A 27,638-nucleotide genomic window follows, 5' to 3' on the forward strand; every position below is an offset into this window, starting at 1 on the left:
AGAAAAATGAAAACTGCCTTCACTGGGGTATGAACCCTAGACATGGTCTGCTCACTACTCTAAAACAGTACTAGGGTTGGTGGTTAACTATTGGACAATACAAGAGAATCACAGGGAACGGGTACAGTAGCTGTAAGCATTGGGACATGTGAGGGAACAGGTTGATCATTGCGTATTATTCCTTAGTTTTCATTTAGATCAGGAGAATACTTTAGGATTTGGACTTAGGAGGGGAGGGAGGTCAGCCTAAGGATAATTAACTGGATCATGTAGTATATATGCTTGTATTTCTATGTTATTCTTAGAGTTTTAGTAATTCTACTTTGATGAATTCATAACAGATCCAATGATATGTATTTGTCTCCTCTGAATTAAGATGATCTTGACTTTCTGGATGACATTAGTTTCTGTTTGATTTATTTACTTTCTGTTCCAAGAAATACCTCAAATCATCTGTTGTAGGGCAGGTCCAAGCTATTTGAACTGTGACGTACGGGACATTTCAGAGACTTAAATTTGTCTAAAAGTTATATAAAATCTATTTTCCAGAAACTTTTTCAGGTTTTCATATTTGTTATTGCTGCTACTTTAAAACAAACCCATGAAGATTTCCTACACTTGCTTTAATTAGGTCCCATCTTAATTAATGTGCAGTGTGACGTACGGGACCAGAGAATTTTGTGTTTTTTTTACTAAAGAGCAAAGCTGAAACCGCTCTGAAATTAGGAGGGCAGTGATCAAGCTGTTATAACTAGTGAATAGCCTTGCCTTCCAAGGGCTAAGCTGTAACATATTAGAAAAAAATATGAAGCCATTCCAGTACAGTGGTTACACAAATGAAAATTGTCCTGTGACGTACGGGACATGTGACGTACGGGACAATTTGTCCATATACAAATTGACTATGAAAACTCATATTTTTATTCCTGAATATACCATAACAAGCTGATTTCTACATAAAAACATTAATTTGGATATTCCGGAACAATGTCATTGGTAATTTCATGCCATATTTCCTTCTTTCTGGGATACGGAAAAGAGCAGTGACTGTAATTGTGAGATCATTCCACATAAAACATAGAATGCATAAAGTATAAATCTACTCTACACATACATCAATACTCATAACATCAATTCTAGCTTTTTTAGACCACAAATGATTCAAGATGCAAAGTTTTGGTGCAAAACTGTTTTGGTATGTATACTGTACAACACTGTATCATACTCTCCACTATTGACCCTGAAGTTGAAATATGATCCATCCCATTCAAATATACCAAAATGTCCACAGTAATGCCACGTAATGTCCATCTATGAAACCAGTACAACAAAGAAAACTCTATAGACCTAATACTTGTTACCAGACCAAATAGTTAGAACATCAATTCTTGCTTTGTTAGACCACAAATGATTCAAGATGCAAAGTTTTGGTGCAAAACTGTTTTGGTATGTACAGTATACTGTACAACACTGTACCTCCCACTAATGACCCTGAAGTTGAAATATGATCCATCCTATTCAAAATATACCTAAATGTCCACAGTAATGCCACGTAATGTCCATATATGAAACTAGTACAACAAAGAAAACTCTATAGATCTAATACTGGTTACCAGACCAAATAGTCAGAACATCAATTCTTGCTTTGTTAGACCACAAATGATTCAAGGTGCGAAGTTTTGGTGCAAAACTGTTTAAAAATTGGTATATACTATACAACACTGTATCATATTGCCCACAAATTACCCTGAAGTTGAAATATGATTCATCCCATTCAAAAATCAAAATACCTGTATACCAAAATGTCCACAGTAATGCCACGTAATGTCCATCTATGAAACTACATAGTACAACAAAGAAAACTCTATAGACCTAATACTGGTTATTGAACAAACTCATGAGTGATTATCCTATGCAAAATTGGGCGAGCGAAACTCTACACTTGTAACTAAAAATCTCAATGTCTACTATCTAAGTTCTGGAAACAAGAACATAGTTGCACATTATCATAATCACACTTCACAATAAGGCCTATCAAATTTTGAAATGCAAACTCAACATTCTTGAAGTCGTCCTCATTCAGTGTCAATGTTGAATAGCATTGTAGATGATTCTGTATCCCCCACACGCACAATTGACTTCCCAATAGTCAAACAACACCCGGGCTGTTGGTGGTCATCAGTCAATAGTTTATTTGGTGCCATGATGTGCTCTTCAGGCATGCAGGGATTATAAGTTGCAACTACCAGCTTTCAACAAAATAAACTTGTAAGTGTTGGAAGGTTTTCAGTATAGGTCCCCACTGGAGCCCATGCATGTTTATTATGTATAAATACAGGGTGTCCACCACACTATGTCCCGTACGTCACATTTTGTCCCGTACGTCACATTTTTAAATTTGATAATTAGATTTGCAGTGAATATTATTTCAATTTTTTGGGGATGGATATTGTTGAGCAATGTTCTTAATTAGAACTTTATAGAATATCACAAAAAAAAAAATTGTTCCTCCATATCAAAACTTGAAAAAAGTGCCGAAAATTGTGACGTACGGGACATCAGTATTTGGACACTAGCTAATTAGCATATTTAATTAATGAACCCCCAAACATAATATGTCAAAATTATTGGAAGGAACAGTGTATCATGTCCCACATAACTTATATTCAATAAGTTCATATTGCTGGCAGCGAAATTGGATTCCAAATGTCCCGTACGTCACACTGCAATTTGAATTTATGCAAATTAGCTGGCTGTTATTGTTTGAATAGGGAAAAAAATTCAAAAAAAATTATGAAAATCTGAAACTTCAATAATTCAGCTTTAACATGACACCACATTTAGGGTGTTTCAGTAAAGTTTGAAATTTGGCTTCTAGGGATACAATAGCTTGGACCTGCCCTGTATTACCAAGGAATATTGTCCTTCCTAGCCTCTTTATAATTAACCATGGGGCTTTGCATTACTGCTGTGCATCACTGTTGTGCAACCGCTATTTAATGTTTTTTGCACTCCTTAAGCATGTGAACAGTGCTTCAAACTAATCATACACTGCACCATTGTAATTATAAGATTCATTTGTTCAAAGATGCTAAAAGACAGTTAAAAGAAATTATTTACAGTACACTTGTTCAAACAGATACAATTTTAGCAGTTCTTTACACAGTCTGTGTATTCTTGTTAGGTTTGGAAGAGCATTCCATTGATTAGGACCAAAACATGAGAATGATCAATCAGCAAATGACATACTGTGAGGTTTGTGTATGAACAGTACAATAAAATGAGGTGAAGATGATCTGAGTTGTCTGCATGATGGTTGTAGCTGAAGTAAGTCCAAGATGTAAGGTGGCGATTGTTTATGGTAAGCTTTGTACACAAGAAGAAGTACTTGGAACCGGATACCCTGTAGTGTGGGGAGCCAGTGTCTGTGTGATGGTTGTAGCTGAAGTAGGTCCAAGATGTAAGGTGGCGATTGTTTATGGTAAGCTTTATACACAAGAAGAAGTACTTTGAACTGGATACCCTGTAGTGTGGGGAGCCAGTGTCTGGGTGATGGTTGTTGCTGTTCAAGTAAGTCTGAGATGTATAAGGTGGCGATTGTTTATGATAAGCTTTATACACAAGAAGAAGTACTTTGAACTCGATACCCTGTAGTGTGGGGAGCCAGTGTCTGCGTGATGGTTGTTGCTGTTCAAGTAAGTCTGAGATGTATAAGGTGGCGATTGTTTATGGTAAGCTTTATACACAAGAAGAAGTACTTTGAACTCGATACCCTGTAGTGTGGGGAGCCAGTGTCTGTGTGATGGTTGTAGCTGAAGTAGGTCCAAGATGTAAGGTGGCGATTGTTTATGGTAAGCTTTATACACAAGAAGAAGTACTTTGAACTGGATACCCTGTAGTGTGGGGAGCCAGTGTCTGGGTGATGGTTGTTGCTGTTCAAGTAAGTCTGAGATGTATAAGGTGGCGATTGTTTATGATAAGCTTTATACACAAGAAGAAGTACTTTGAACTCGATACCCTGTAGTGTGGGGAGCCAGTGTCTGTGTGATGGTTGTAGCTGAAGTAGGTCCAAGATGTAAGGTGGCGATTGTTTATGGTAAGCTTTATACACAAGAAGAAGTACTTTGAACTGGATACCCTGTAGTGTGGGGAGCCATTGTCTGTGTGATGGTTGTAGCTGTTCAAGTAAGTCTGAGATGTATAAGGTGGTGATTGTTTATGGTAAACTTTCTACACAAGAAGAAGTACTTTGAACTCGATACCCTGTAGTGTGGGCAGCCAGTGTCTGCGTGATGGTTGTAGCTGAAGTAAGTCCAAGATGTAAGATGGCGATTGTTTATGGTAAGCTTTATACACAAGAAGAAGTACTTTGAACTCGATACCCTGTAGTGTGGGGAGCCAGTGTCTGTGTGATGGTTGTAGCTGAAGTAAGTCCAAGATGTAAGATGGCGATTGTTTATGGTAAGCTTTGTACACAAGAAGAAGTACTTTGAACTCGATACCTTGTAGTGTGGGGAGCCAGTGTCTGCGTGATGGTTGTAGCTGAAGTAAGTCTGAGATGTATGAGGTGCGATTGTTTATGGTAAGCTTTATACACAAGAAGAAGTACTTTGAACTCGATACCCTGTAGTGTGGGGAGCCAGTGTCTGCGTGATGGTTGTAGCTGAAGTAAGTCCAAGATGTAAGGTGGCGATTGTTTATGGTAAGTGTCACAACTTCCGTGGGATAAAACAAAATGGCACCTTCTAGCGCCCCCTCTGTTGCGACCCCGGGTTTTTCCTTTGGCCTTCAAAGCCGATAAAAATAAAATTTTAGATAGATTCAGGGAAGTAAACTCAAAGGACCAAAAGAATACTGAGATGTTTCTGAAAGTTAACAAAAACGATATATTTACAATGATACGATCTCTACTGATTTGTACAAGGATTATTGGTACTAGAAATTTGGAATATTACAGACAGATTTTACAATATTATACGGCCGTTAAATTTTTAAAAGATTACTTAACTTATCTTACGCGGCGCGTGCCGGCTCTCGGTTCCTTTCGTAGCTGTTCTGACCTCCTTGCGTCACCAACAACGATGTCGGGATTAGGCTCCCTCGTAGGCTGGTATCCCGTGACTTGGTCAGGAGCAAAACCGTTCCCCGCTGGTCCAATTCGACTCAACGTTTGTATCCCAAGGATGGCTTCCTCCTGGGTGAACTCCGAAAACTCTGCCGAAGTCACGCCTGTCCCGGTTAAACGACGCACCAATCTTATATACAAACAGTCCACCGGTTCCTCCGTCCGTCCCCTCGATTAATCTTTTATCTCAGATGAATTTCTTTTTACAATAGATCGGAAAACTCTGAACTCCTCATCACCGAAAATATCTCTTCTTATATAGCCGGGTTTAATCTCCCGAAAGTTCTCTTCCAGGAATCCTGACGGAAAAACATCGAGAATCATCCATGTCTCGAAGATACGACTGATAGTGCATCGTTCATTGATCGACGATATCCGGTCACCTGCTAAAAATAACTTCCCGTATGTTCTGGAAATTTGTACTCGCTAATACCGAATAGCGCCATCATTTCTCGTAGCTTCCAGAAAAAACGCACAAGTTGTCAGTCACGACGAGTGACCTACTTATCACCCTGACCAGCATATACTGAATACACGTACAATAAAGAAAGTCGTTCGTGACAATTACTCCCCCTTTAAGATAAATATTTTAAATATTTCATCTATAAATGGACGTGTATGCAACTTTAAATTAAACATAACTAATGAACATTGATAACCATCTCAAAATACTCAAACTAACAATTCCATAAATGTCAAATTCTATAAACTATAAACAATTCTATAAACCGACAAAACTATAAATGTCAATCATAAATGTATGATAGCATAACAACAATCAATAGTGTTACAATCAACAAATCTACATCTGATTAAATGAATGAATAACCCGCTTACATTCGGCTCATATAATCTGCACCAACATTGTACTTTCCTTTGATTGATTCTAGTCTGAATCTATACTCTTGTAGTACTAAAGCCCATCTCATAATTCTTGAGTTCAGCAACTTCGCTCTATTTAAATAAGTGGGTGGTTTGTGATCAGTCTGTAAGACGAACTCACTTCCGTACAGATATACATGGAATTTCTGTACTGCCCAAACTAATCCTAGGCATTCTCTCTCAATCACTGAATAATTTCTTTCCCTCTCCAATAACTTTCTACTAGCATACGCTACAGGAAATAATTCTCCTTCATGTTCCTGTAGTAGGACTGCACCTATCCCTACATCGGATGCATCGGTCCTCAGAACAAATTGCTTATTTATATCAGGAAGCCTGAGAAGGGGTGGACTAATAAGCGCTCGCTTCAGATCAATTAACGCCTTGTCCTGGGCGCTTCCCCAAATCACTCTATTGGGTGAACCCTTCCTCGTCAGGTCCGACAGTGGGGCAACTAGTGCAGAGTAGTTTGGTATGTAGTCTCTGTAATACCCCGTGAGACCAAGAAACGACCTGACTTGAGTTTTTGTCTCGGGTTTTGGAGCGTTTTTGATTTTATCAAGGGTACTCTGCTTCGGGCCCAACTTCCCGTTTCCAACTGTGTGGCCCAAGAACTCTAATTTAGTGAACCCTATTTCACACTTACTCGGACGAGCTGTCAGTCCGCTCTCTCTCAACGTCTGAAACAACAACTCCAAACACTCTACATGCTCATCCCATGTCTCGGTATGAATCAAAATATCATCCAGATAATTGACAACATTTGGCACATCCCTCAAAATGGTTCTCATCAACCTAGTGAAAACTGCCGGTGCCCCAACCAATCCAAAGGGCATCGTTTTAAATTGCCATAACCCATCTGGTGTCACAAAGGCAGTCTTCTCTTTCGCTGACTGTGTCATTTCAACCTGCCAATATCCCTTCGTTAGATCGATTCGACTGAAGTACTTGTCATTCGACAATTCCGAGAATATCTCTGTCATGGTTTGCATAGGTTCAGCTTCATACGTGGTTACTTTATTGAGCTTCCTATAATCCACGCAGAATCTCTTCGTACCATCAGGTTTAGGTACCAACACCACAGGTGAACTATAAGGTGAGTTTGAAGGTTCAATCACTCCCATGTCAATCATTTTCCTAACTTCCTCTTGTAACGAATCTCGCATCGAGAGTGGTACTGGGTAAGGCTTTGCTTTGATTGGCTTATCAGTAGTTAACTTGATATCACATTTGAGAACATCAGTTTTGCCAGGTACATCAGTCAGGACATCAGTGAACTTGGATAACACTCGTTTAACCTCGTGTGATTGGCCTACACCTAATTCGTCATTTACGACAACATCAGATGCCGATTCACTCTGATTAGTCTGCAGCGCAGGTAGGTCGAAACAACTTTCCTGCTCCTCATCCTCAGACATTGAAATGACTGTAGTCCCAATCACATTTGACTTGTCCCTACTTATGTACTCTTTCAGCAGGTTTGCATGAAAACTTTTCGACTTCCCATTGACATCGATTGAATAGCTCGATTCGCCAATTTCACTCAATACGGTGAATGGCCCCTTCCACTGCATCAACAGCTTGTTTTGATCAGTAGGCAAGAGTATCAACACCAAATCACCTGGTTTGAACTTGCGACTTTTAGCCTTCCGGTTATAGTACTTCTTGTACCTCTCCGACGATTCCTGTAACTCTGATCTAGCCAGAGCGCAAGTTTCCTCTAGCCGTTCTCTCAAATCTAAGACATACTGATATGTTGACCTAGTTTCAGGGTTGTCCACTTCAGATGTCCACATCTCTTTCAAAATGGCCATAGGACCTCTCACTGTCCTACCATAGAGTAACTCGAACGGTGCGAAACCTGTGCTGGCTTGCGGAGCCTCCCTATACGCAAATAGTAGTGGTCCTATATAGCGGTCCCAGTCTGACGGTCTCTCCTCACACATGCGCTTTAGCATCCTCTTCAAGTTACCATTGAATTTCTCAACTAGACCGTTGCAGATCGGGTGGTAGGGGGTAGTGGTGAGTTGTCGCAGTGACAGCAATCGACTCACCTCCTTCATCACATCTGAGGTAAACTGTGACCCCCTGTCAGTCAGGATCTCAGATGGGACTCCCACTCTTGAAAATATGTCCACCAAAGCTTCTGCCACTCTCTCAGTATCTATGTTACGCAATGGAACTGCCTCGGGAAACCTCGTTGCATAATCGACAAGTGTTAGGATATACCGATTCCCATGCTTGGAAGTAGGACTGATCGGTCCGACAATGTCTACCGCCACCCTCTTGAATGGTGTGTCAATCAAGGGCATGTGACCCAATGGGACCTTGGTGACCCTTCCCTTATCACATGTTCTCTGGCAAATATCGCATGACTTGCAATAACGCACTACGTCGGATCCTACACCTGGCCAGTAGAACTGAGACTGAACTTTGTCAGTTGTCTTGGCTATCCCTAGGTGACCCGCCATAATACTGTCATGAGCCAGTTTCATTACTTGATTTCTGAACTTTTCGGGTACAACCAATTGGTCACTAGGCTTGTCATTCCCCGAAACTTTACGATATAGAATATCATTCCTTAAAATGAATTCGGAGATCCCCTCTTTACCTTTCAGTGGTCTGGGATTCCCAACATGCTTGAAGCAATTTTTGAGGGTTGAATCCTCCTTCTGAGCTTGTCTCAATTGCTCAGGTGTTACGTCATCCATAGGAACATTAGCCGTTTTTAGGGGTTTCAGATTTTCATTTCGTTTTTGCTTTTGTGCACGTGTCTCTACGGCACCTCCAATATCTGAGTCATCGCCTACGTCATAACTTGGAATCATTTGATCCGCAGCGACTTCCGGTTCATCACGTGACTCAACACTGGTTCCTATTTCAACACTAGCTGTTTCTTCCACATTGTGAGGTTCACACTGCTCACTTGGAACTTCTTTTACACTCCAATCTGGGTCGGGATTCTCAGGACCTCGAACACCAGGAACATTCCCAATTATTAAGTCATACACTGGCCTCTTCATACAGAGAGCCTTGAGGGATCCTGTGAAAAAGGGCGTGTCCACCGCCACGATAGCTTCTGGAATCTTCCTCACTGTACCGTCAATCAGTACACACAGTTGATCTACACCGGTCAACTGATCATTGGAGATCAAATTTCTCCTAACGATGACACCAGAACACCCGCTATCGCGTAACACTGACACCTTCCTCCCTTTAAGATGGCCCTCAACCACCGGCATGCGCTCCTTAACATCTGACAAAATTTTCTCAGTAATGTCGGTAGGCTCCTCACACGCCGCACTGACTATTGGGATCTTGTGACCACACGCTAAATTAATTGAATAGCTGTCACTTTCCTTGATTTGTTTCATCAAACACAGATTCGCGGTTTGTCCGCTACGATGATCTTTTTGCGACCCATCGCTCGATCCTAGCTTTTCGGGTTTGGCATTTTCAGTCGCAACCGCCGATTGCGCTTTAAACCTCTGCCTGCAATCGTTTGCCTTATGCCCCAATTTCCCGCAAACAAAGCATTTTATGGCTGAACGCGTGTTTCTGTTTTCACCAGCGTCCACAATTTTGGTTTTGTATTCCTGACTGTTGGGGTTACCGTCAGGTTTTTTCCCATTTCCCTGATTTGTTTGGAAGGATTTCACACATTTTTCAAGATCCCTGTGATGCGCTTCTAAGTATTTGTCAGCCAGCTCTGACAGCGCTTTAGAAGTCTTGCAGTCATGTTCTCTCAGGAATAATGCCAATTCCTTACTGCATACATTTAGGAACTGCTCCCGCAACATGAGATCTGAAAATTCCTCGAACGTTTTGTTAATTCCGCCCATTTCCAACCATCTGGCCATATAATTTTCCAACCTTGCCATGTATTGAATAGATGTTTCTCCCTTTTTGGGCCTTTCTCGTCTGAATTTCTGACGGAAGCCTTCCTCTGTGAATTGAAATCGTTTCAACAGGGCTTTCTTTAGCTTTTGATAATCTTGTGAGTCATCGGGTGGCAGCCTAGAGTAAACACGGAGACTTTCTCCCTTTAGACACAGACTCAAATTTAATGCCCATTGTTCCTCTGGCCACTCTTGCGCTGTTGCAAATCGCTCGAAGCGCAGCAAGTATGCGTCGAGGTCTTCCTTCTCATCAAAGTGAGGCATTTTTGGCGTTGGGATTCTATTTGGCTCGCGGCTTGAAGTGGAGCTACGGGAGGAATTCAAATCGGCATTGCCATTACTATTTTGCTGCAACTCAGCTTGCTTTTCAAGCTTAGCCAATTCAAACATTCTTTGTTTTTCCGCCTCAGCCCTTTGCTTTTCCGCCTCAGCCCTTTGCTTTTCCGCCTCAGCCCTTTCTTTTTCCGCCTCAGCCCTTTCTTGTTGCCTTTCGTCACGAGCGATCTGCTGCTGTTCTTTGACGAAGTTTAAGAGTTCGCCACCCGTAAGACCCATTTTAGCCCCCAACTCAGTTAATTCTCTAATATCCATCATTCAGTCAGGCAAACACATGTACCAATAACAATATATCAAATATATATGGTTTCAGAAACTTCTCAGTTTGTAAGTCACTTCGGGATATACTCCTTTCTGGTGTTTTACACTTTTCCCGTTTTGTTTCTATTTTTTTAAACACTTCCCCGGTTTGTTTCTATCTTTTAAACAATTTCCGGATTGTTTCTATCTTTTAAACAATTCCCGTTTTGTTTCTATCTTTTAAACAATTCCCGTATAAGCCCCCATTAATTGTCACAACTTCCGTGGGATAAAACAAAATGGCACCTTCTAGCGCCCCCTCTGTTGCGACCCCGGGTTTTTCCTTTGGCCTTCAAAGCCGATAAAAATAAAATTTTAGATAGATTCAGGGAAGTAAACTCAAAGGACCAAAAGAATACTGAGATGTTTCTGAAAGTTAACAAAAACGATATATTTACAATGATACGATCTCTACTGATTTGTACAAGGATTATTGGTACTAGAAATTTGGAATATTACAGACAGATTTTACAATATTATACGGCCGTTAAATTTTTAAAAGATTACTTAACTTATCTTACGCGGCGCGTGCCGGCTCTCGGTTCCTTTCGTAGCTGTTCTGACCTCCTTGCGTCACCAACAACGATGTCGGGATTAGGCTCCCTCGTAGGCTGGTATCCCGTGACTTGGTCAGGAGCAAAACCGTTCCCCGCTGGTCCAATTCGACTCAACGTTTGTATCCCAAGGATGGCTTCCTCCTGGGTGAACTCCGAAAACTCTGCCGAAGTCACGCCTGTCCCGGTTAAACGACGCACCAATCTTATAAACAAACAGTCCACCGGTTCCTCCGTCCGTCCCCTCGATTAATCTTTTATCTCAGATGAATTTCTTTTTACAATAGATCGGAAAACTCTGAACTCCTCATCACCGAAAATATCTCTTCTTATATAGCCGGGTTTAATCTCCCGAAAGTTCTCTTCCAGGAATCCTGACGGAAAAACATCGAGAATCATCCATGTCTCGAAGATACGACTGATAGTGCATCGTTCATTGATCGACGATATCCGGTCACCTGCTAAAAATAACTTCCCGTATGTTCTGGAAATTTGTACTCGCTAATACCGAATAGCGCCATCATTTCTCGTAGCTTCCAGAAAAAACGCACAAGTTGTCAGTCACGACGAGTGACCTACTTATCACCCTGACCAGCATATACTGAATACACGTACAATAAAGAAAGTCGTTCGTGACAGTAAGCTTTATACACAAGAAGAAGTACTTTGAACTTGATACGCTGTTGTATGAGGAGCCAGTGTATGCGTGATGGTTGTAGCTGAAGTAAGTCCAAGATGTAAGGTGGCGATTGTTTATGGTAAGCTTTATACACAAGAAGAAGTACTTTGAACTTGATACGCTGTTGTATGAGGAGCCAGTGTATGCGTGATGGTTGTAGCTGAAGTAAGTCCAAGATGTAAGGTGGCGATTGTTTATGGTAAGCTTTATACACAAGAAGAAGCACTTTGAACTCGATACCCTGTAGTGTGGGGAGCCAGTGTCTGCGTGATGGTTGTAGCTGAAGTAAGTCCAAGATGTAAGGTGGCGATTGTTTATGGTAAGCTTTATACACAAGAAGAAGTACTTTGAACTTGATACGCTGTTGTATGAGGAGCCAGTGTATGCGTGATGGTTGTAGCTGAAGTAAGTCCAAGATGTAAGGTGGCGATTGTTTATGGTAAGCTTTATACACAAGAAGAAGCACTTTGAACTCGATACCCTGTAGTGTGGGGAGCCAGTGTCTGCGTGATGGTTGTAGCTGAAGTAAGTCCAAGATGTAAGGTGGCGATTGTTTATGGTAAGCTTTATACACAAGAAGAAGTACTTTGAACTGGATACCCTGTAGTGTGGGGAGCCAGTATCTGTGTGATGGTTGTAGCTGTAGTAAGTCCAAGATGTAAGGTGGCGATTGTTTATGGTAAGCTTTATACTATTGTTTGCACAGGGTATCGGGGTACCCGCCCTATGCGATACTACCCGGTTCCTAATTTATTACCCAAATCCTACGCAAAGTGTGATTTTTTTGGGGGGGGGGGCAAACCGACGATAAGGCATTTCCCATTGACTTAGTGTGGTATTGGGCTACCATGTGGTTGAAGATAACAGCAATAACGAAGGTACCCGCCCTACGCAATACTACACGGGTCCTAATTTATAATCCGAATCCACGCAAAGTGTGATTTTTTTTGCAAACCGATGTTTAGGCAGATTTTTGGACCCGTGTAAACACTATTTTATACACAAGAAGAAGTACTCTGAACTCGATACCCTGTAGTGTGGGGGGCCAGTGTACACGTGATGGTTCTAGCTGAAGTTTTAAGTTTAGTTCATTTATGGTAAGCTTTGTACACAAGAAGAAGTACAGGTACTTTGAACTTGATACCCTGTAGTGTGGGGAGCCAGTCAACAACATTGCTGTACAGTGTACAGTGCTGCTGGACGATACAGACCTGCCCGCCAGATAAGCTTATCTCTTGTTTTATTAATGTGCACATACATGTATTAGTCTTGTGGCCACTTGACACCCCTAGTTGATTATATTTAACATCTCTAGTTTTAATTGTAACTTGATACCCGTATTACCCGACAATTAATTGAAATTTGAGCCCCTTTCCCCCTTTTAAGTGTAATTGTTTAAAGTGAAGTTAAAGAGTAATATGCCAAGATTCCTCATGTTGCATAGTTTCATGTGTGTTAAGGCCAAGCAAATATAACTACTTACTACACCTAACAGCCAGTCTTATTCTTGTTTTAGCCTATTGTGTTTGTAATACAGTGGTCAGCTGTCTCCATGCACCGTGACCACTAGGGGGATTCCCAATAAGCCTGCTGTACAGCTAGTTGCTGACAAGAACCCCATATCCTGCATCTCTTACACAGTCATACTTCTTATGCTTGACAATTACGCTGTTACAATAGTCCAACCTGCAGGTAGCTAGACTGTGCATGGCTAGCTTGGCTGCCTCAGTAGTGAGCATTTTGCATGCTTGACTAATTTAAGTGAGAAGATAACTAACAAATCTGATGATATTTGAGACTTTTGCACTCATTGGCATGCATGAGTAAACACAATCCCCAGGTATCTAGTGCTCAGGGTTTGCCTGGACCGGAACATCCATACCAGCAACGGTATAGTTTTGTTAAAAACAAGTACTGTACCTGTAATAACTTTGTTTGAAAACTGCTGTATTCTGGTTGGTAATAAGACTTACACAACTTTTGCAAACTAGTCCCTGTTGGCGAGGCACTGAAAGTTAATTAGCAAGAGAAGACTCTGTCAACTGAGTTTCTCTTTATTCTTTACTTTATTCTTGTAAAATTACAGGCATGAAACTTTCCCAGCAGGCTACAGTGTGTATAACGCACAGCTCTTAGACATCACAGTGTGTATAATAGTAATGATATGAAGGTTCACATACTTAACAAAACTACTACTAATGGATAACACAAAGATACAGTATAAATACAGTCCGACAAAAGTGGATGGCATTAATATTGTAACACTCCTTCTCACTTGCAGGCAGAATGTCCAGTCAATTCTTTGACCCCAGTCATCTCTCTCAGTTGCTTAAATTTGACCCTTATGCAATCCTTTCGTGAGCATATCTGCCACTATCTCCTCCGTTCTGCAATATTCAAGAGTAACTTTTAGGTTTCCACTGAGCAGCTCTGAACTTGAAAAAATAGTATTTAGTACCTATGTGCCTGGCTCTTCCGTGGAACCGCAGATTTTTTGCCATGTGAATGGAAGATGGCTATCTTCAAAGATGATGATAGCAGAGGTGAAAGGTTCACTTTTTAAATCGGTGTTTAGTCTCAGTAACCTATCCGCATCTTGTGCAGCACTCGCCAATGCCATGTCTCTTCGGCTTCCGCAGTAGAGAGTCCAACTGACTGCAGTTCCGTTCATCTGGAACAAATGCCCGAGGTTGACTTTCGGTCATCAACATCTCCTGCCCAGTCAGCATCAGAGAATCAATGAAGTCTTGTGAGCCATCTTTGCTTAACATGAGACCAAATTTCAGGGTACCTTTTAAGATAAACGCATGATAATATGTTTGATGGCAGTCCAGTCCTGCTGGATTGGGTTGGCACTGAACCTTGCCACACTGCTCACTGCATAGGTAATATCTGGTCTTGCAAACTGCCCACTGCAGACTGTTACAGTCCTTGATCTACACTATCACAGTCGTCTGTTGCTTTCACAAGCTTTGCGCTGGCGTTGACTGGAGTGGCAACTGGTACTTTGGCATTGTCCATGCCGAATTTGTGTAAGACCCTTTCGGCATATGCTGTTTGGTTAACCCAAACTTTGAGGAGCAGGCTACAGTACATATACTGCACAGCTCTAAGACAGGTCTTAGACATGACAGTGTATATAATGAATAGTAATATGTAGTATAAATTGCAATTTCTTGAAGGTTGACATACTTAATAAAACTACCACTAATGCATAACACAAAGATCCAGCATAAATTTACAGTCCTAAAAAAGTGGACAAAAAGAATATTTTAACATTCTCAAGAGGTCAAGGTGTATCCATTTTCTTCCAGCTTGTGCAGGTCATCTTTTAACGGCCGGATTGTCTTTTACTCAGTGGAATACTGTACATACATAATTAGCAGTGATAGTGTTCCACTCTGTTACAACTTAAAGAAATACTCATAGTGATAGCATTTTGTCATAATCATCAAATATTCATGACATACAGACATGGACTAATAACAGCGATCACAAATTTCTAGGAAAATGCATTTCAAACTACAAATGGTCAAATTCCTATGAATGCTCATAAGTTTTCTTAAGAGGTACAGTACTTTAAACTTGTGCACAACAAAAGACTAAAAGGACTATCCTACAGTAGATGCACACACCTTGTCTGGTTTTGATGTGTTACTTGTACAGTTTATATTTGCTCTCAATTTACTGCATGTACTGAGGCCATATCATTTTTACACTTCAAACCTACAAACAGGGCTATGTACATGGCCTTGATCACTGACTGTTCATCTCTTGCTTAGTGTGTAACAATCACAGTACAACATGTACTGTGCATTTTAATGTCCTCCATTTAGGCAGGTAACAGGCTGTACTATCTTACTACCAGTGGATTTTGCAGCTTGACAGTGACAGCATCAGGCACTTGCAATAAGCTGCCCGTATATATTTAGAAAACTTTACATATAGTCTATAGCCATAACAGTCTATATAATCTATATATAATCTATATAATCTCTCTTATTGTCTATATAATCTCTCTATTTTTGTCACTGTTCATAAGCCTTGTACACAGCCTGTATTAATGCTTCTGACTAGCAAATACTATATTTGGCTGCTCTCAATAGCCTGTAGCGTACAGTAACTGACGTGTGCTGGGATATACTGTATGAAAATGGAAATTACATGTAGATTTTAAGCATTTGCATTATTTAGAAAACCGCTAAAATTGTGAAATTTTTCAGCCTGCCTGTTGTAAACAAAAACACTGTTCAGTGCATCTCTGCACCATGTAAACTTGTTCTGTGTTCCAGTGAGTGTGACATGCATGTACTGTACTTTTTGCCAACCTGCCTACAGAGAAAGTATAGAACTGTATAGTACAGTTGAATCAAGTCAAGACCATAGTTGCATTTGGAACAAGCAGAGTTTGGGTGGTCAAATGTAAAAGTAGAAAATTGTAAAATGTCCCCCGTAATATAATTTTTGGGGTGGGTTGAAAAAGTTTATATAAGACCATCTTTCACCTTTTCTGTTTTTTTTCAGTCACAGCAGTTGTAATAACTACTCTCTATGTAGCTTTGAGCAAAGCGAATGACTTACTGTTTATATACATATATAAACATGCAAAACCAATATAGTTACTGTATGACATTAGCAGGAAGCATATACATGTATGTAAATGTTATTCCAAATTCTTTCTTGTTGCAGGAATATTAGTAATTTACAGTTGAACGACCAATGGCCTGCATTACAAGACCTGTAGTTGCTGTGCTCCCAGCGGCTGGGAAAGGCGAGAGGTTTAAGTCTGCAACTCCGAAGCAGTTCTCTCTCATCAACGGACAGCCACTTATATTGTACACACTGAAATCGCTGCAAAGGTACATTATTTATAACGGCACACTTCATTTAACTTTTAAGTTCTGTATATTATGTATTATATATATATGATATTCTGTGACACCTGAGACTTGGAGCAAAGTTAGGGATAAATCAAACTTTCTGTTGTTCAATGTTATTTGTGAATATTTGGTGTACATGGCTTGTTTGAGAGTGGAATCTGTTTTAACTGAAAACTTAAAACAATTGAGCCACTGAGCATAAAAATCTGCATTCATCCTTAACAGTATAGTGTTGATCATGGGACTGTTTGTTGGATTTGTCTAGATTTCGGTTGCAAAAGTTAATTATCCTGTGCACTGTGTATGGAGTACCAGAGAACGATGGTCATTGACAATTTGAGGACCTTTTCCTCAGTGAGTTATCCATTCCTTACAACTTCTGCTATAGGTCATGGAGCATTGTGGAGAGTTTCTTATCTGCAAAGTGGTTAGAGCCATTGTAGGACGTTTTAGTCAGTCCAGTGCTACAGTAAAATCAATTTTGCAAAGTGCATACTGATGAGTAGTTCAAACCTGCCTTTCCTCAGCGACTGGCATATATACTTAGTTACCACTGCTGCCAATAAAACTACATTGAGCATTAATTTTCTGCCAGAAAGCAGATTAATTTAGTGTTCAGATTTTGTGTATCAGTTTTTGAAGGCTCTGAATGTCCCTGTCTCACAAAAGACATTGCTATGGTTACTGTGTACGAAAACTCCTCAACATCTCTGCACTTATAAACTACTGTATAGCCCTTTGTCTAGTTTGTATCTAGCATAGATGGGATATTGCATAAATTTGTTGCTTGGAATGGTCATAAAATAAACCACAATGCAATTTCATTTACTGATTCAAACGACAGTACTGTAGATCATTCAACACTATTATACTATAATTCAGAGAGTATCTGTAATTTAGAGTTCAAAGTCAAAGTTTATGTAGCAGGGCTCTGACCTTTGTCTATCATAATAAATTATGGTTCCTGTGTTAAATAACTGCTATGTACAACTTTGCATTTCAAGAGCAATTTTCACTTTTGCATAACATTCTGCTTTGCGAGACTGGATAAATTATTGTTCCACATAATTTATCAACGTTCACTTCAAAATAATGTAATGTTGCTTTCACATTCCTCTAATGATGTCATTTTGCCTTTTTTTTCTTTAGAATAAAATGGGTCCAGAAGATTTATGTTGCAATTTCAGAGAGTTGGTTCAACTTTGTCGAGAACTTAATCAGCCAAAATAAGTTAAGTAAGGTGGAACTGGTGCAAGGTGGGGATACTCGCCATGAATCCATCAAGAAATGTGTTTTTGCGATTCATGCGAAGACAGAGTTAGATGCTTCGGAAGACGACCAAAAGAAGGGAAGCCCAATTGTAATAGTTCATGATGCCGTCAGGCCATTCGTGGATGAAGAAACATATTGTAATGTAGCCAAAGCTGCTGAGAAATATCAGGTATAATCAGGTAATAGTTTGAACAAGGTATTCTCACCCACTGACAGTAATATATATGAGTTGTTGAAGTGAGATGAAAATCTGTACTGGTCTCATTGGAAAACCTCTAGCCACACACACAACATCCGCTTCTGTATGAAATCAGTGCTGTCCTCATAGGGAAATGCCTTGCTGCACATACCGTCAACTTCTTTATAAAGTAAGCTCTGTATTCATAACAGCTGCAAAATGTGTACTGGTCTTGTAGGAAAACATCTAGCCACCCTTTGACATCCACTTCTGTAAGAAATCAATATCGTCCGCATAGGAAAATGGCTCACTGCACACAACATCCACTTCTGGATAAAATAAGTTCTGTAGTGATAGAAGTCACAAACTGTGTAATTGTGTACTTAGGAACACATCTAGCCACACACAACATCCACTTGAGAATGATGTCAGTAACATCCTTATGGGAAATAACCAAGCCACACACAAACTCCACTAGCCACAGCAAAATCACATCAATGTATTCATAAGAAAATGCCTATCTTTACCACGACAGTCACTTCTGGTGGATGAAGTTAATGGGCAGGGTCAAGCGGTAACGGAGGGACATTTGACTGTATTTCACACACATTTTGTCTCTTTTTGCTATAGTTTGAGGGGAGTATTTTGCAATTTCTTGTGTGGTTATGTAGACGGGTAGTTACTTGCTTCATACCCGTGAACTAAATTCTTGTGGCTGTTACTGTAGGGAAAATATGGCATGAAAAACATCACGGTAATGGAGGGACACCAAATTAACATGTGTTTTCACACTGTTTTTGAAGATGCCAAATGCACTGTTCTTAAGTTGCACTGACCATGTAACTTATATCATGTGTTGGCTGGTACTTTGCTTCACATACACCAAGGGAAAATTAAATGAACAGGCATCAACTGTCAAATCTACATTTGATCTTCTACAGTAACGGAGGGACAATTCCGATGTTAACGGAGGGACACAGTGCAGTTTGAAACAAGTCAGTAAATCACATATTTACAGTAGACAGTGCACAGGTACTGTGCAGAAAATAACAGTAGTATGCCAATCACATTTTGTCTTCCAAATACTATAGTACTTTGCAGAAACCAATTGGTGCAGTAAATTGATACTGGGCTTAAAAGGGAAATGCTGAGGTAACTTCTTACTTTCATGATAAAACTATATTGTAATAATGCAGTGGTATTAAAACAATTTAACAACTATCAACAATAATAATACACAAATTATGAGACAAATGATACAGTTACAGCAGCTACTATACTGCTAAAAGGTTCAGTATGCCTGGATATAATCTGTTGATTAGAAACTATAGTTGAATTAACTACCAGCAATATTGATATAATCAAAACAAAACAATATCATGAAAATAAATATAAAAAACAATATTCCAATCACAACTATGTTTTGAACATGTCTGCAAACTCTTCTAGTATTTTCTTGTAATCTTGATCAACAAGCTTTGATTTTGCATCTGCTGAAGGAAAGTGGCTTTGGGGGCTCTTGCAAATGGAAGAAAATGTCCTTGATGCTCACAGCTGAAATATAGCTCACAGTTTTTAACTGGTTGGCATCAACAGAAATCTGGTGTATGAATGAAAACTTCCATTCCGTACCTTCCAGCTGATGTTTGTGGTGTGGTTTTTTCCTAACTCAAAATTAGCTTTTCTTGACTTCTATGACTTCACATTCCTGAGGAATATGTTAATGCTAGTCAAGCTGTTGTTCTCTTCACATAAACTGGAAGTCAAGAATTCCATACTTAGAACACAACAAGTAGCAAGTAAACTCCCAGGAATCTGTGCACAAGAGCAGTTAAACAACTGTCCTTCCGTTACTGGTAACCGAGGGACACTAGTTTACTTGTTTTTTATTTTAGCATAATAAATAGCTAACACCATGGTTTAATATTTCTTGAGTGGTTAATCCTAAGCAAGTGTTATATACAAATTATGAAATTTTCCAGCATTGATTGACTAAGAAAAAAAGAAAAAATGTATTTGTTTGGTAACGGAGGGACAGGTAACGGAGGGACAAATCAGGTAATTAGCAATTACTGCTAATTGTTAAGTTATAGACATTGAAGGGGAGTGATTCCTGTGGTATGCATAATATTGACCATAACTACTAGGTTATGTAAGTCATCTTTGTACTAGGTAAAATTTGGTTTAAAAAGTATCCCCAGGATTCAAGAATTTTTGGAGTAACAACAGTGCAAATTGCCATGTGTTATAAGTGTCTATAACTTTTTATTAAATTACTATATTTTTGTTCTGCAAGCACAGTGGTAAAATATAACTCTTTTAACTATCTAGCCATACCACATTTGATCATGTTCTGTACAATTTCCAATTTCAACCCAAATGTTACATTTCCCTTGACCCTGACCTAATACTGCATGGTTTTCCTTCATGTTAACTTTCAGGCTAGTGGTGCTGTCTGTGGTTTGGTGTCTACAGTACTTTCAGTTACAGAAGATGGATTTTTAGACCAAGCTCTGAATAGGTCAGTCCATGCTGCCAGTCATACTCCACAAGCCTTCACCCTAGATGTCATTAAAACTGCCTATGATAGGGTAAGTACTCAATAATCTGCTGCACACTATCTATGATAGGGTAAGTACTCACTAACCTGTTTCATACTGCCTATGATAGGGTAAGTACTCTATAATATGTTACATATTGCCTATGATAGGGTAGGTACTCAATAATCTGCTGCATACTACCTTTGACAGGGTAAGTACTCAATAATCTGCTGCACACTGATAGGGTAAGTACTCAATAATCTGTTCACACTGCCTATGATAGGGTAAGTACTCAATAATCTGTTTCCTACTGCGGTACTGCCTATGATAGGGTAAGTACTCAATAACGTGCTTCAAACTGCCTACGAGTGAGTAAGTACTCAAAATCTGCTGCATGCTACCTATGATAGGGTAAGTTCTCACTAACCTGCTTCATACTGCCTATGATAGGGTAAGTACTCAATAACCTGTTTCATACAGCCTTTGATATAGTAATTACTCAATAATCTGCTGCATACTACCTATGATAGGGTAAGTACTCGTAAGTACTCAATAATCTGCTGCATACTGCCTATGAGAGAGTAAGTATTCAATAACCTGTTCACTGCCTATGATAGAGTAAGTGCTCACTAACCTGCTGCATCTACCTATGATAGGGTTAGTATTCAAAAACTGTTTCATACTGCCTATGATAGGGTTAGTACTCAATAATCTGTTTCATACTGCCTATGATGGGGTAGGTACTCAGTAATCTGCTTCATACATTTCTGTGTTGAGTTGCAAATGATAGGAAAGTCCAAATATTGGTTTTAAATCGCATTACACTAGTAGAACATACCAGTGAAGCCATTTCTTGTACCTGTGAAAATTTCAAGTACCTTTAAAAGTAGCAGTGTTGATTAAGTGAAGCCTACCTCTGTGTATCGACCAGTCTTTGTGCATTTATCGGTCTTGGATATTCGGTCTGGACTTAAAGGACTTGTCTTAGTCTTGGATTTATGACTGAATGTTGTTGACAGCTCATGTGTTTAAGCTGGTCTTCCTAAATATATTGCTGTCCAATCCATTAATTTTATATATATACTCCGTAGGAAACTTTGACTTCTCCTGCACTCTGACTGTAAAGACTTAGTCATAGATCTTGGACTCAGATTGTAAAGGACTTGGTCTTATCTCACACTCAAATACTTCAGACTTGACAGCAAACCAAGAAGCAGTGACAGATAGTGCATTTCGTAGACCAGTTGGTTTATCTTTATATAGAATTCAATATTACTGTAGATGGATTGCAACACACAGCCCGATGCAATCTGACAATGCCGTTAGCTTATGATTTCCAGTCATTGGAGTCCAGTACTCACCAAATTTCACTCTCTATGTTCCTCCTGCAGATTTCAGCACTGGATTTAGCCAAAGGAACTGAGTGCCTGGATTTAGCTTTGAAGCATTGTGGAGTTAAAGCCAAATTAGTTCCTGCTCCTGATGAGGTTTGGAAGGTCAGTAACTTCTCGCTACCTATTTCAATATTACATGACTCTCAGCGTATTCTTATATTTCCATCTTTATGTATCAGAATGTATGTATGTGTGTGTGTATGCGTGTATGTTTTTATGCATGTATGTATGCCTGTACCTGTGCATGTATGCGTGTATGTCAGGTAATTGCCCCAATTGGTTGTTACACTAACATTGAGTTACACTAGTAGTAAGTTTCGTGGCCTTGCGTTGGCCATTTTCTACTGTAGCTCTGATCATACCAGTGGGAGGTTGCAATGACACTCCTCCAATGACAAAATGAAAATCGTTACTACGTTTTAGATTAAGTAGTGTTTGATAGAATCATACATTTCAGTCTTGAGCAATTGTAGTTAAATTTTGTCCCTGGATTTTCGAAAGTAACTTATTTTGCACAGTGCTCTCACCAGTAGCTTTGAAGTAATCTGTAACAATGTTTTGACAGTTCCCTGAATAGAGTCATTAATGCATTACAAAAATTGACAACCTCCACATGAATGCGATCAATAGGTTTTCTTGAGCTAGTACTGAAAAGATAACAGCGGCTGCTGGTGTATTGGCGCATTATCCACTGGGTGGTGAAAATGTGACAAACGTCCTAATATGATAATTTTTGCATAACCATATGATAAGGTGATCTCAATCTCTCCATGCAGTAAAAGGCAGGTTAACACTAATTGAAAGCTCTACTAACAGCTTTGCATAAAATGCAGTGTGGAGTATCTAAAATATTTGCAGATAGCTTGATTAGGAGTGCAAACCAATCAAATCATCAGAAAATAGTTATTGGCTACTGATGAAACAAGTCTCCATAAATAGGTATAGTTAGTGATGTATTTAGCCCTGTACAACTTCAATCAGTATAGTGCAATATAACATTCCTGTGTGCTAAACATTCATGTGGTTGGTTTAATAGTCTCGGTCGTCTGAAATAAACCGTAAGCTTTGTCAGACTAGCTCAGGGAAGTTTAGAGTCACACTTGAGAGGGTCTTTTTGCCGTTACTCCATTTTCAAGGTTTCCGTTACTGCATAGAGTGATTACCCTTTCATTATTTATAGGCTTTGAGGTAGATCACTCATCTGAAATTATAAAGAAGCCCTGATACCACAACACTGCTGAAGGTTTGCATTTGTATTGCCAGTGTCAGTAATCAATAGATAACTGTTTCCCTGTTTGTGTATATGCTACCTAGGAAAGGATACATTTTGCAAACTGTGTAGACATCTTAAGGGAAAGGATTCAAACGATTTAGACCTTGTGTTTCATGACAGTCATATTGTCAATCCTTCAATGTTTTTCCTCTCAGGTTACTTATCATAAAGATATTCATGCTGCAGAGGCTCTAGCAAGAGGTGAGTTGAAGATGTATCATTCTCATACCTTATTGAAGACATGGACTGGAGGGTAATGTTTGGCCCTTAATTGCCGCAAGAATGATGTAAAGGTTTCAGAATCAGATTCAAGGTCAAGTTCATGATTAAATTTGTGTAGAAGTTTTGATGGCTGTGAACTCTTATAAAATAACTACATAGTTTCTGACTTTCTGTGTATAAAGCCTGCTTTACAGTATTTAGTAAGTCAAAGTTACCTCGCCTGACAGAAGCAATGTTTTGCGACGAAAACTGACACATTTCGACAGACTTTTCTGACCGTTTCACATTTTGAGCTCTGAAAAAGCATCAGAGTAATCCCCTATTATCCCTAAAGAAACTACTAGCTGTCTTTCCATGAAGGGATATATTTGATGTTAGTTCCCCTAAATGCATGGAACAAAGTCGATGTTCTTGATAGGCCAAAACACTGGTGAAACATAAGCCCTGTGAAATGGCAAACTTTTACACACACCTGTCAACTTCTCGCAAGCCTTTCTTAGACTTTATATAGCAGCATAACACTTGAACTGTCCTTAAATTAAGATTCGTTTAACATGCGATGAAAAGATATTGCTGCTATCACAATGCATGGAAAAATTGCTAATAATCTTCCTGGTCAAACATAGTTTTAGAGTTTTTAGTTTTTTTGTGTTTATTAATCAGTGCATGTACCAGGTCCTAGGAACATGGCCAATTGGATAGGTTAAAGGTATACTTATCCCTCACTTGTAATTTACTAATAAAGCATTAGTTAGTAAGTTAAAAAGACAGCAAATCTAAAAGCAGCAAATCTAAACAGCAAATCTTAAATCTAAAAAGACAGCAAATCTAAAAGCAAATCTAAAAGACAGCAAATCTAAAAGACAGCAAAGCTAAATGCGTCAGGTCTTTCAGCTTTCACATATTTTAATTCATCCTAAGATAACTTGCTACATGTAGAAAGTTCACTTATTATTAAGGGGAGGTAGTCAGTGCCAACCAGAGGTGGTAGGGATAGGGTGGATAATGGGGGGGGGGTGCGGTTAAGGGGATAATTAACCCAACTTTGCATTTTATAGGTATAATTTTGTGGAAATGGTACCCTAGTTTTAAGCCAAGCAAAGTCAGTCTGATTTCCTCAAAACTACTATAGATGGATCGATTGTATTCAAAATCATTTTGGCAAATCCTGCTGAATAAAGTTTTGTTCCTTTTATTCATAAAGGTAATGGCCATATATGGCTTCATTAATAACCTTCAAAGCACGAGCAGTTGAACTCTGTAGTATTAGTCCCCACAGTACAGTCAACCATAGTCTGTCAGTTTCTGGTAGGCCTAGTGTAAGTGCAAAGCAGACTTACAAATGTATCAACAAAACAAAGAGAAAAACAGAAACATGAACAAAATTCTCATACCTTACTTTCTACAAGGCATCATCTGCGTGCTACCAGGATTCTCCTTTCTGAATGTTGTTTCCTGTATGTCTGTTGCCTTGTAGAAGTTTATCACGTAACCACAACTCGGAGCAGTGGAGACCGCAATTTTTAGTTCGCAAAGACTGCCAGGAATTTAATCCCAGCAGTACGTTCCTTACTCGACGCCCTTTTTAATCATCTAGAAACCGACGTTTGTATTTCAAACTGTCAATTTAGACATATTCGGACCCTTTCCGACGCTTTTGACCCCGACGGTTTTGTGAACGGCTACTGTACATTGTTGCAGTTATATATAGCACTGTTAATATATCGTTGTCCAATACGATACAGATAATTTATCCCAGAGATTTTACCTGTTCTCTGATAGTGCTTAAATTCATCTTCCTACAAAGTTAAGTTATCAGTCATACCTGTCAATTGTACATTTGTAGATCTGAAGTCTTCCAACAATTGCACATTTTGGATAAGAAATTTGACTGTAAAGCGTTGTTGGGGGCTAGAATATAGACTCTATTTGTTAATGAAGTCACTTCTTGTTATCCAGTGTGTAAATGTTGTCCTGTATGATAACCTTATACTGTAAACTATATTCATCATAGATTTATATTTATATGAAAATTGCAATCATAATTATACTACTTGAGAATCTTGATCGATCTGTGATTTTTTTTTCTCCAAAAACAGAACAGAATGTAAGAACCATGGTCATATGTCAACAGGGAAAAACAGAACTATCAGAAGAAATATGTCGACAATTGGTGTCCCACAAAGTTGAGGTATGTTTTATTGTAGAACTACTATGTCGGTGACATTTCTGACACCTTTAGTTTGGCGCAGGGCTGCATTTCTTTGTTTTGAATGGTCATATTTAAGTTTTGAATAATGAGGAGAATATTAAAAACAATCATACCGTGTCAAACCATGTATACCTGAGGGTCTTCATAAAAACAAATGCTAACTGAAGATTTCAACAAACTACTGTGTCTGCAGACATTAATGAGGTGATTAGCCCTATACCTCTCAAAGCTTATGCAGCCTCAAAGGCATTTCCAGCTATGGTCGCGGTGGAAAAAGCTCACCTTTGCAATGTGCTTGGAATGCGATAACGCAATTAAGTGGCAATGATTGTGATAATTGCAGTCCTAGACAAAAGGAAAGGAGTGTGATAACTGAGATTATCGCATTCCATGCAGCTCAAATGTTAGGTTACTTTGGAACTGTAAGGTGGGTTGCTCAGCCAAGGGAAATCCGTGGTTTTCCCCGAAATCCCAAAAAGAACTAAACCTGAAGTGTGTAAGTAACAATCTATTAGGCTAAATAACTACCTTCCTGGCTGTATTATATGTATGCCTAGGCTTTCAAAATGGGGTTTTTTCCTTTTCTTCTTTGTTAGAGTTAGCTAGAGAATATGCATGAGACAGCTGAGTATATTACAGTCTGTTGCTGCACACAACTTGTTCTCTCTATAAGAGTATAACAGAGACTGAGGAAAAACTGTACAGTACATATATACAGAAAACAAGATTACTAACAATACAACCTGATTAACCTATCAATTAGTCTGAAGCAGAGCTGTAACAAAAGACACTTAACTGATCCACGAACTGCATTCCTTCTTACTACATATAAATAGGGCTAGGAACTTAAAGGTATATATATTAAATAGACTGTGAGACTACACTTAACAACATTATTGATGTCCTGTAAACACCTATTTATGCGTATCAATGCCAACTTCAGGAAAAGTCCTTTTTAAAATCCGTTATTTCCACTTTGTGATTCTGCAGTGCCCATGTGATGTCTGCTTCCATCTCCTGTTGTTTTGTTTCTGAACAAATAGGCTCAATGGCTTAGTCTGTGTGGTCAAGTTGAACAGTAAAGAGAGTTAAGCGTAATGGCATTGCTAAGTAAGTTGCATAAATCCATTAAGTTCTAGAAAATTTGGTTTCCAGCTAGTATCCCAGTAAAGTTAATTATTTTGCTATAATCATTTTACCATTTACAGGTATGGGCATGATAAGCAAGCCATGATTAGTCAACTCCACTATATCTGTAGTTGTACCTTCCCCACCAACATATTATGGAAGGCAATGACAGTACATTAACTAGTTCATATAACTTGCATACTCTATTAGTTAACTCTAGCCATCGCTATCAAACCAGACCCTGGAAATACAGTAAGTTGCCCTACTGTATAAATAGGGCCAGAAGTAAACTAAACTATTGAATAAAATAGTAAAGAACACCTACAACATTGTCCCCCACTCCTAATGCCATAAAACATCTGAGGCATTCTGTCATGCGTGCCCAAACATCTTAGTTTTTTACTTTTGATAGATAGATATATAGATATAGATAGATATTTATTCAGCCAATCATATAAAAATACAATGGAAATTGGTTGAAAACAAGAGCTCAAAACATTAAAAATTGTAAACAACAAATGAGACGTATAATAATGCACAGAGATATGAAAACGTTCCTAGAAAATATTAAGATGAACAAAATATAAAATGTACCTACAAACTATAAAAGAGTACAAATATATATAAATGCCCTCAAATCCAATATAAAGTCTACAAAGTTTAAAATTATTTCTTGGTTTTGGTGCGTATTGAATATCTTTACAGCAGAAGGATAAAAACTGTCGGTAAATCTTTTCGAACCCCTAAAAGTACGCATTCTTTTG

General features: G+C 39.1%; 2 protein-coding genes across 2 annotated transcripts in view; one reads left to right on the forward strand and one right to left on the reverse strand.

The window, feature by feature from the left end:
* Positions 1-27,638, forward strand: part of LOC139966893 (D-ribitol-5-phosphate cytidylyltransferase-like) — a 38,349-nt gene that overhangs the window by 3,822 nt on the left and 6,889 nt on the right. Inside the window, exons 2-7 of the mRNA XM_071970352.1 lie at positions 16,465-16,634; positions 17,805-18,096; positions 20,547-20,696; positions 22,037-22,141; positions 23,468-23,513; positions 25,634-25,725. Coding sequence (XP_071826453.1) covers positions 16,495-16,634; positions 17,805-18,096; positions 20,547-20,696; positions 22,037-22,141; positions 23,468-23,513; positions 25,634-25,725 — 825 coding nt within the window. The 5' untranslated portion in view covers positions 16,465-16,494. The remainder of the gene's footprint in view (positions 1-16,464; positions 16,635-17,804; positions 18,097-20,546; positions 20,697-22,036; positions 22,142-23,467; positions 23,514-25,633; positions 25,726-27,638) is intronic.
* LOC139967115 (uncharacterized) lies at positions 5,959-10,461 on the reverse strand. Its single transcript, XM_071970834.1, has one exon. It carries the CDS (start codon positions 10,459-10,461, stop codon positions 5,959-5,961), a length of 4,503 nt encoding a protein of 1,500 aa, XP_071826935.1.

This window comes from Apostichopus japonicus, chromosome 4, assembly GCF_037975245.1.
Source record: "Apostichopus japonicus isolate 1M-3 chromosome 4, ASM3797524v1, whole genome shotgun sequence".
NCBI classification, from domain to species: Eukaryota; Metazoa; Echinodermata; class Holothuroidea; order Aspidochirotida; family Stichopodidae; genus Apostichopus; species Apostichopus japonicus.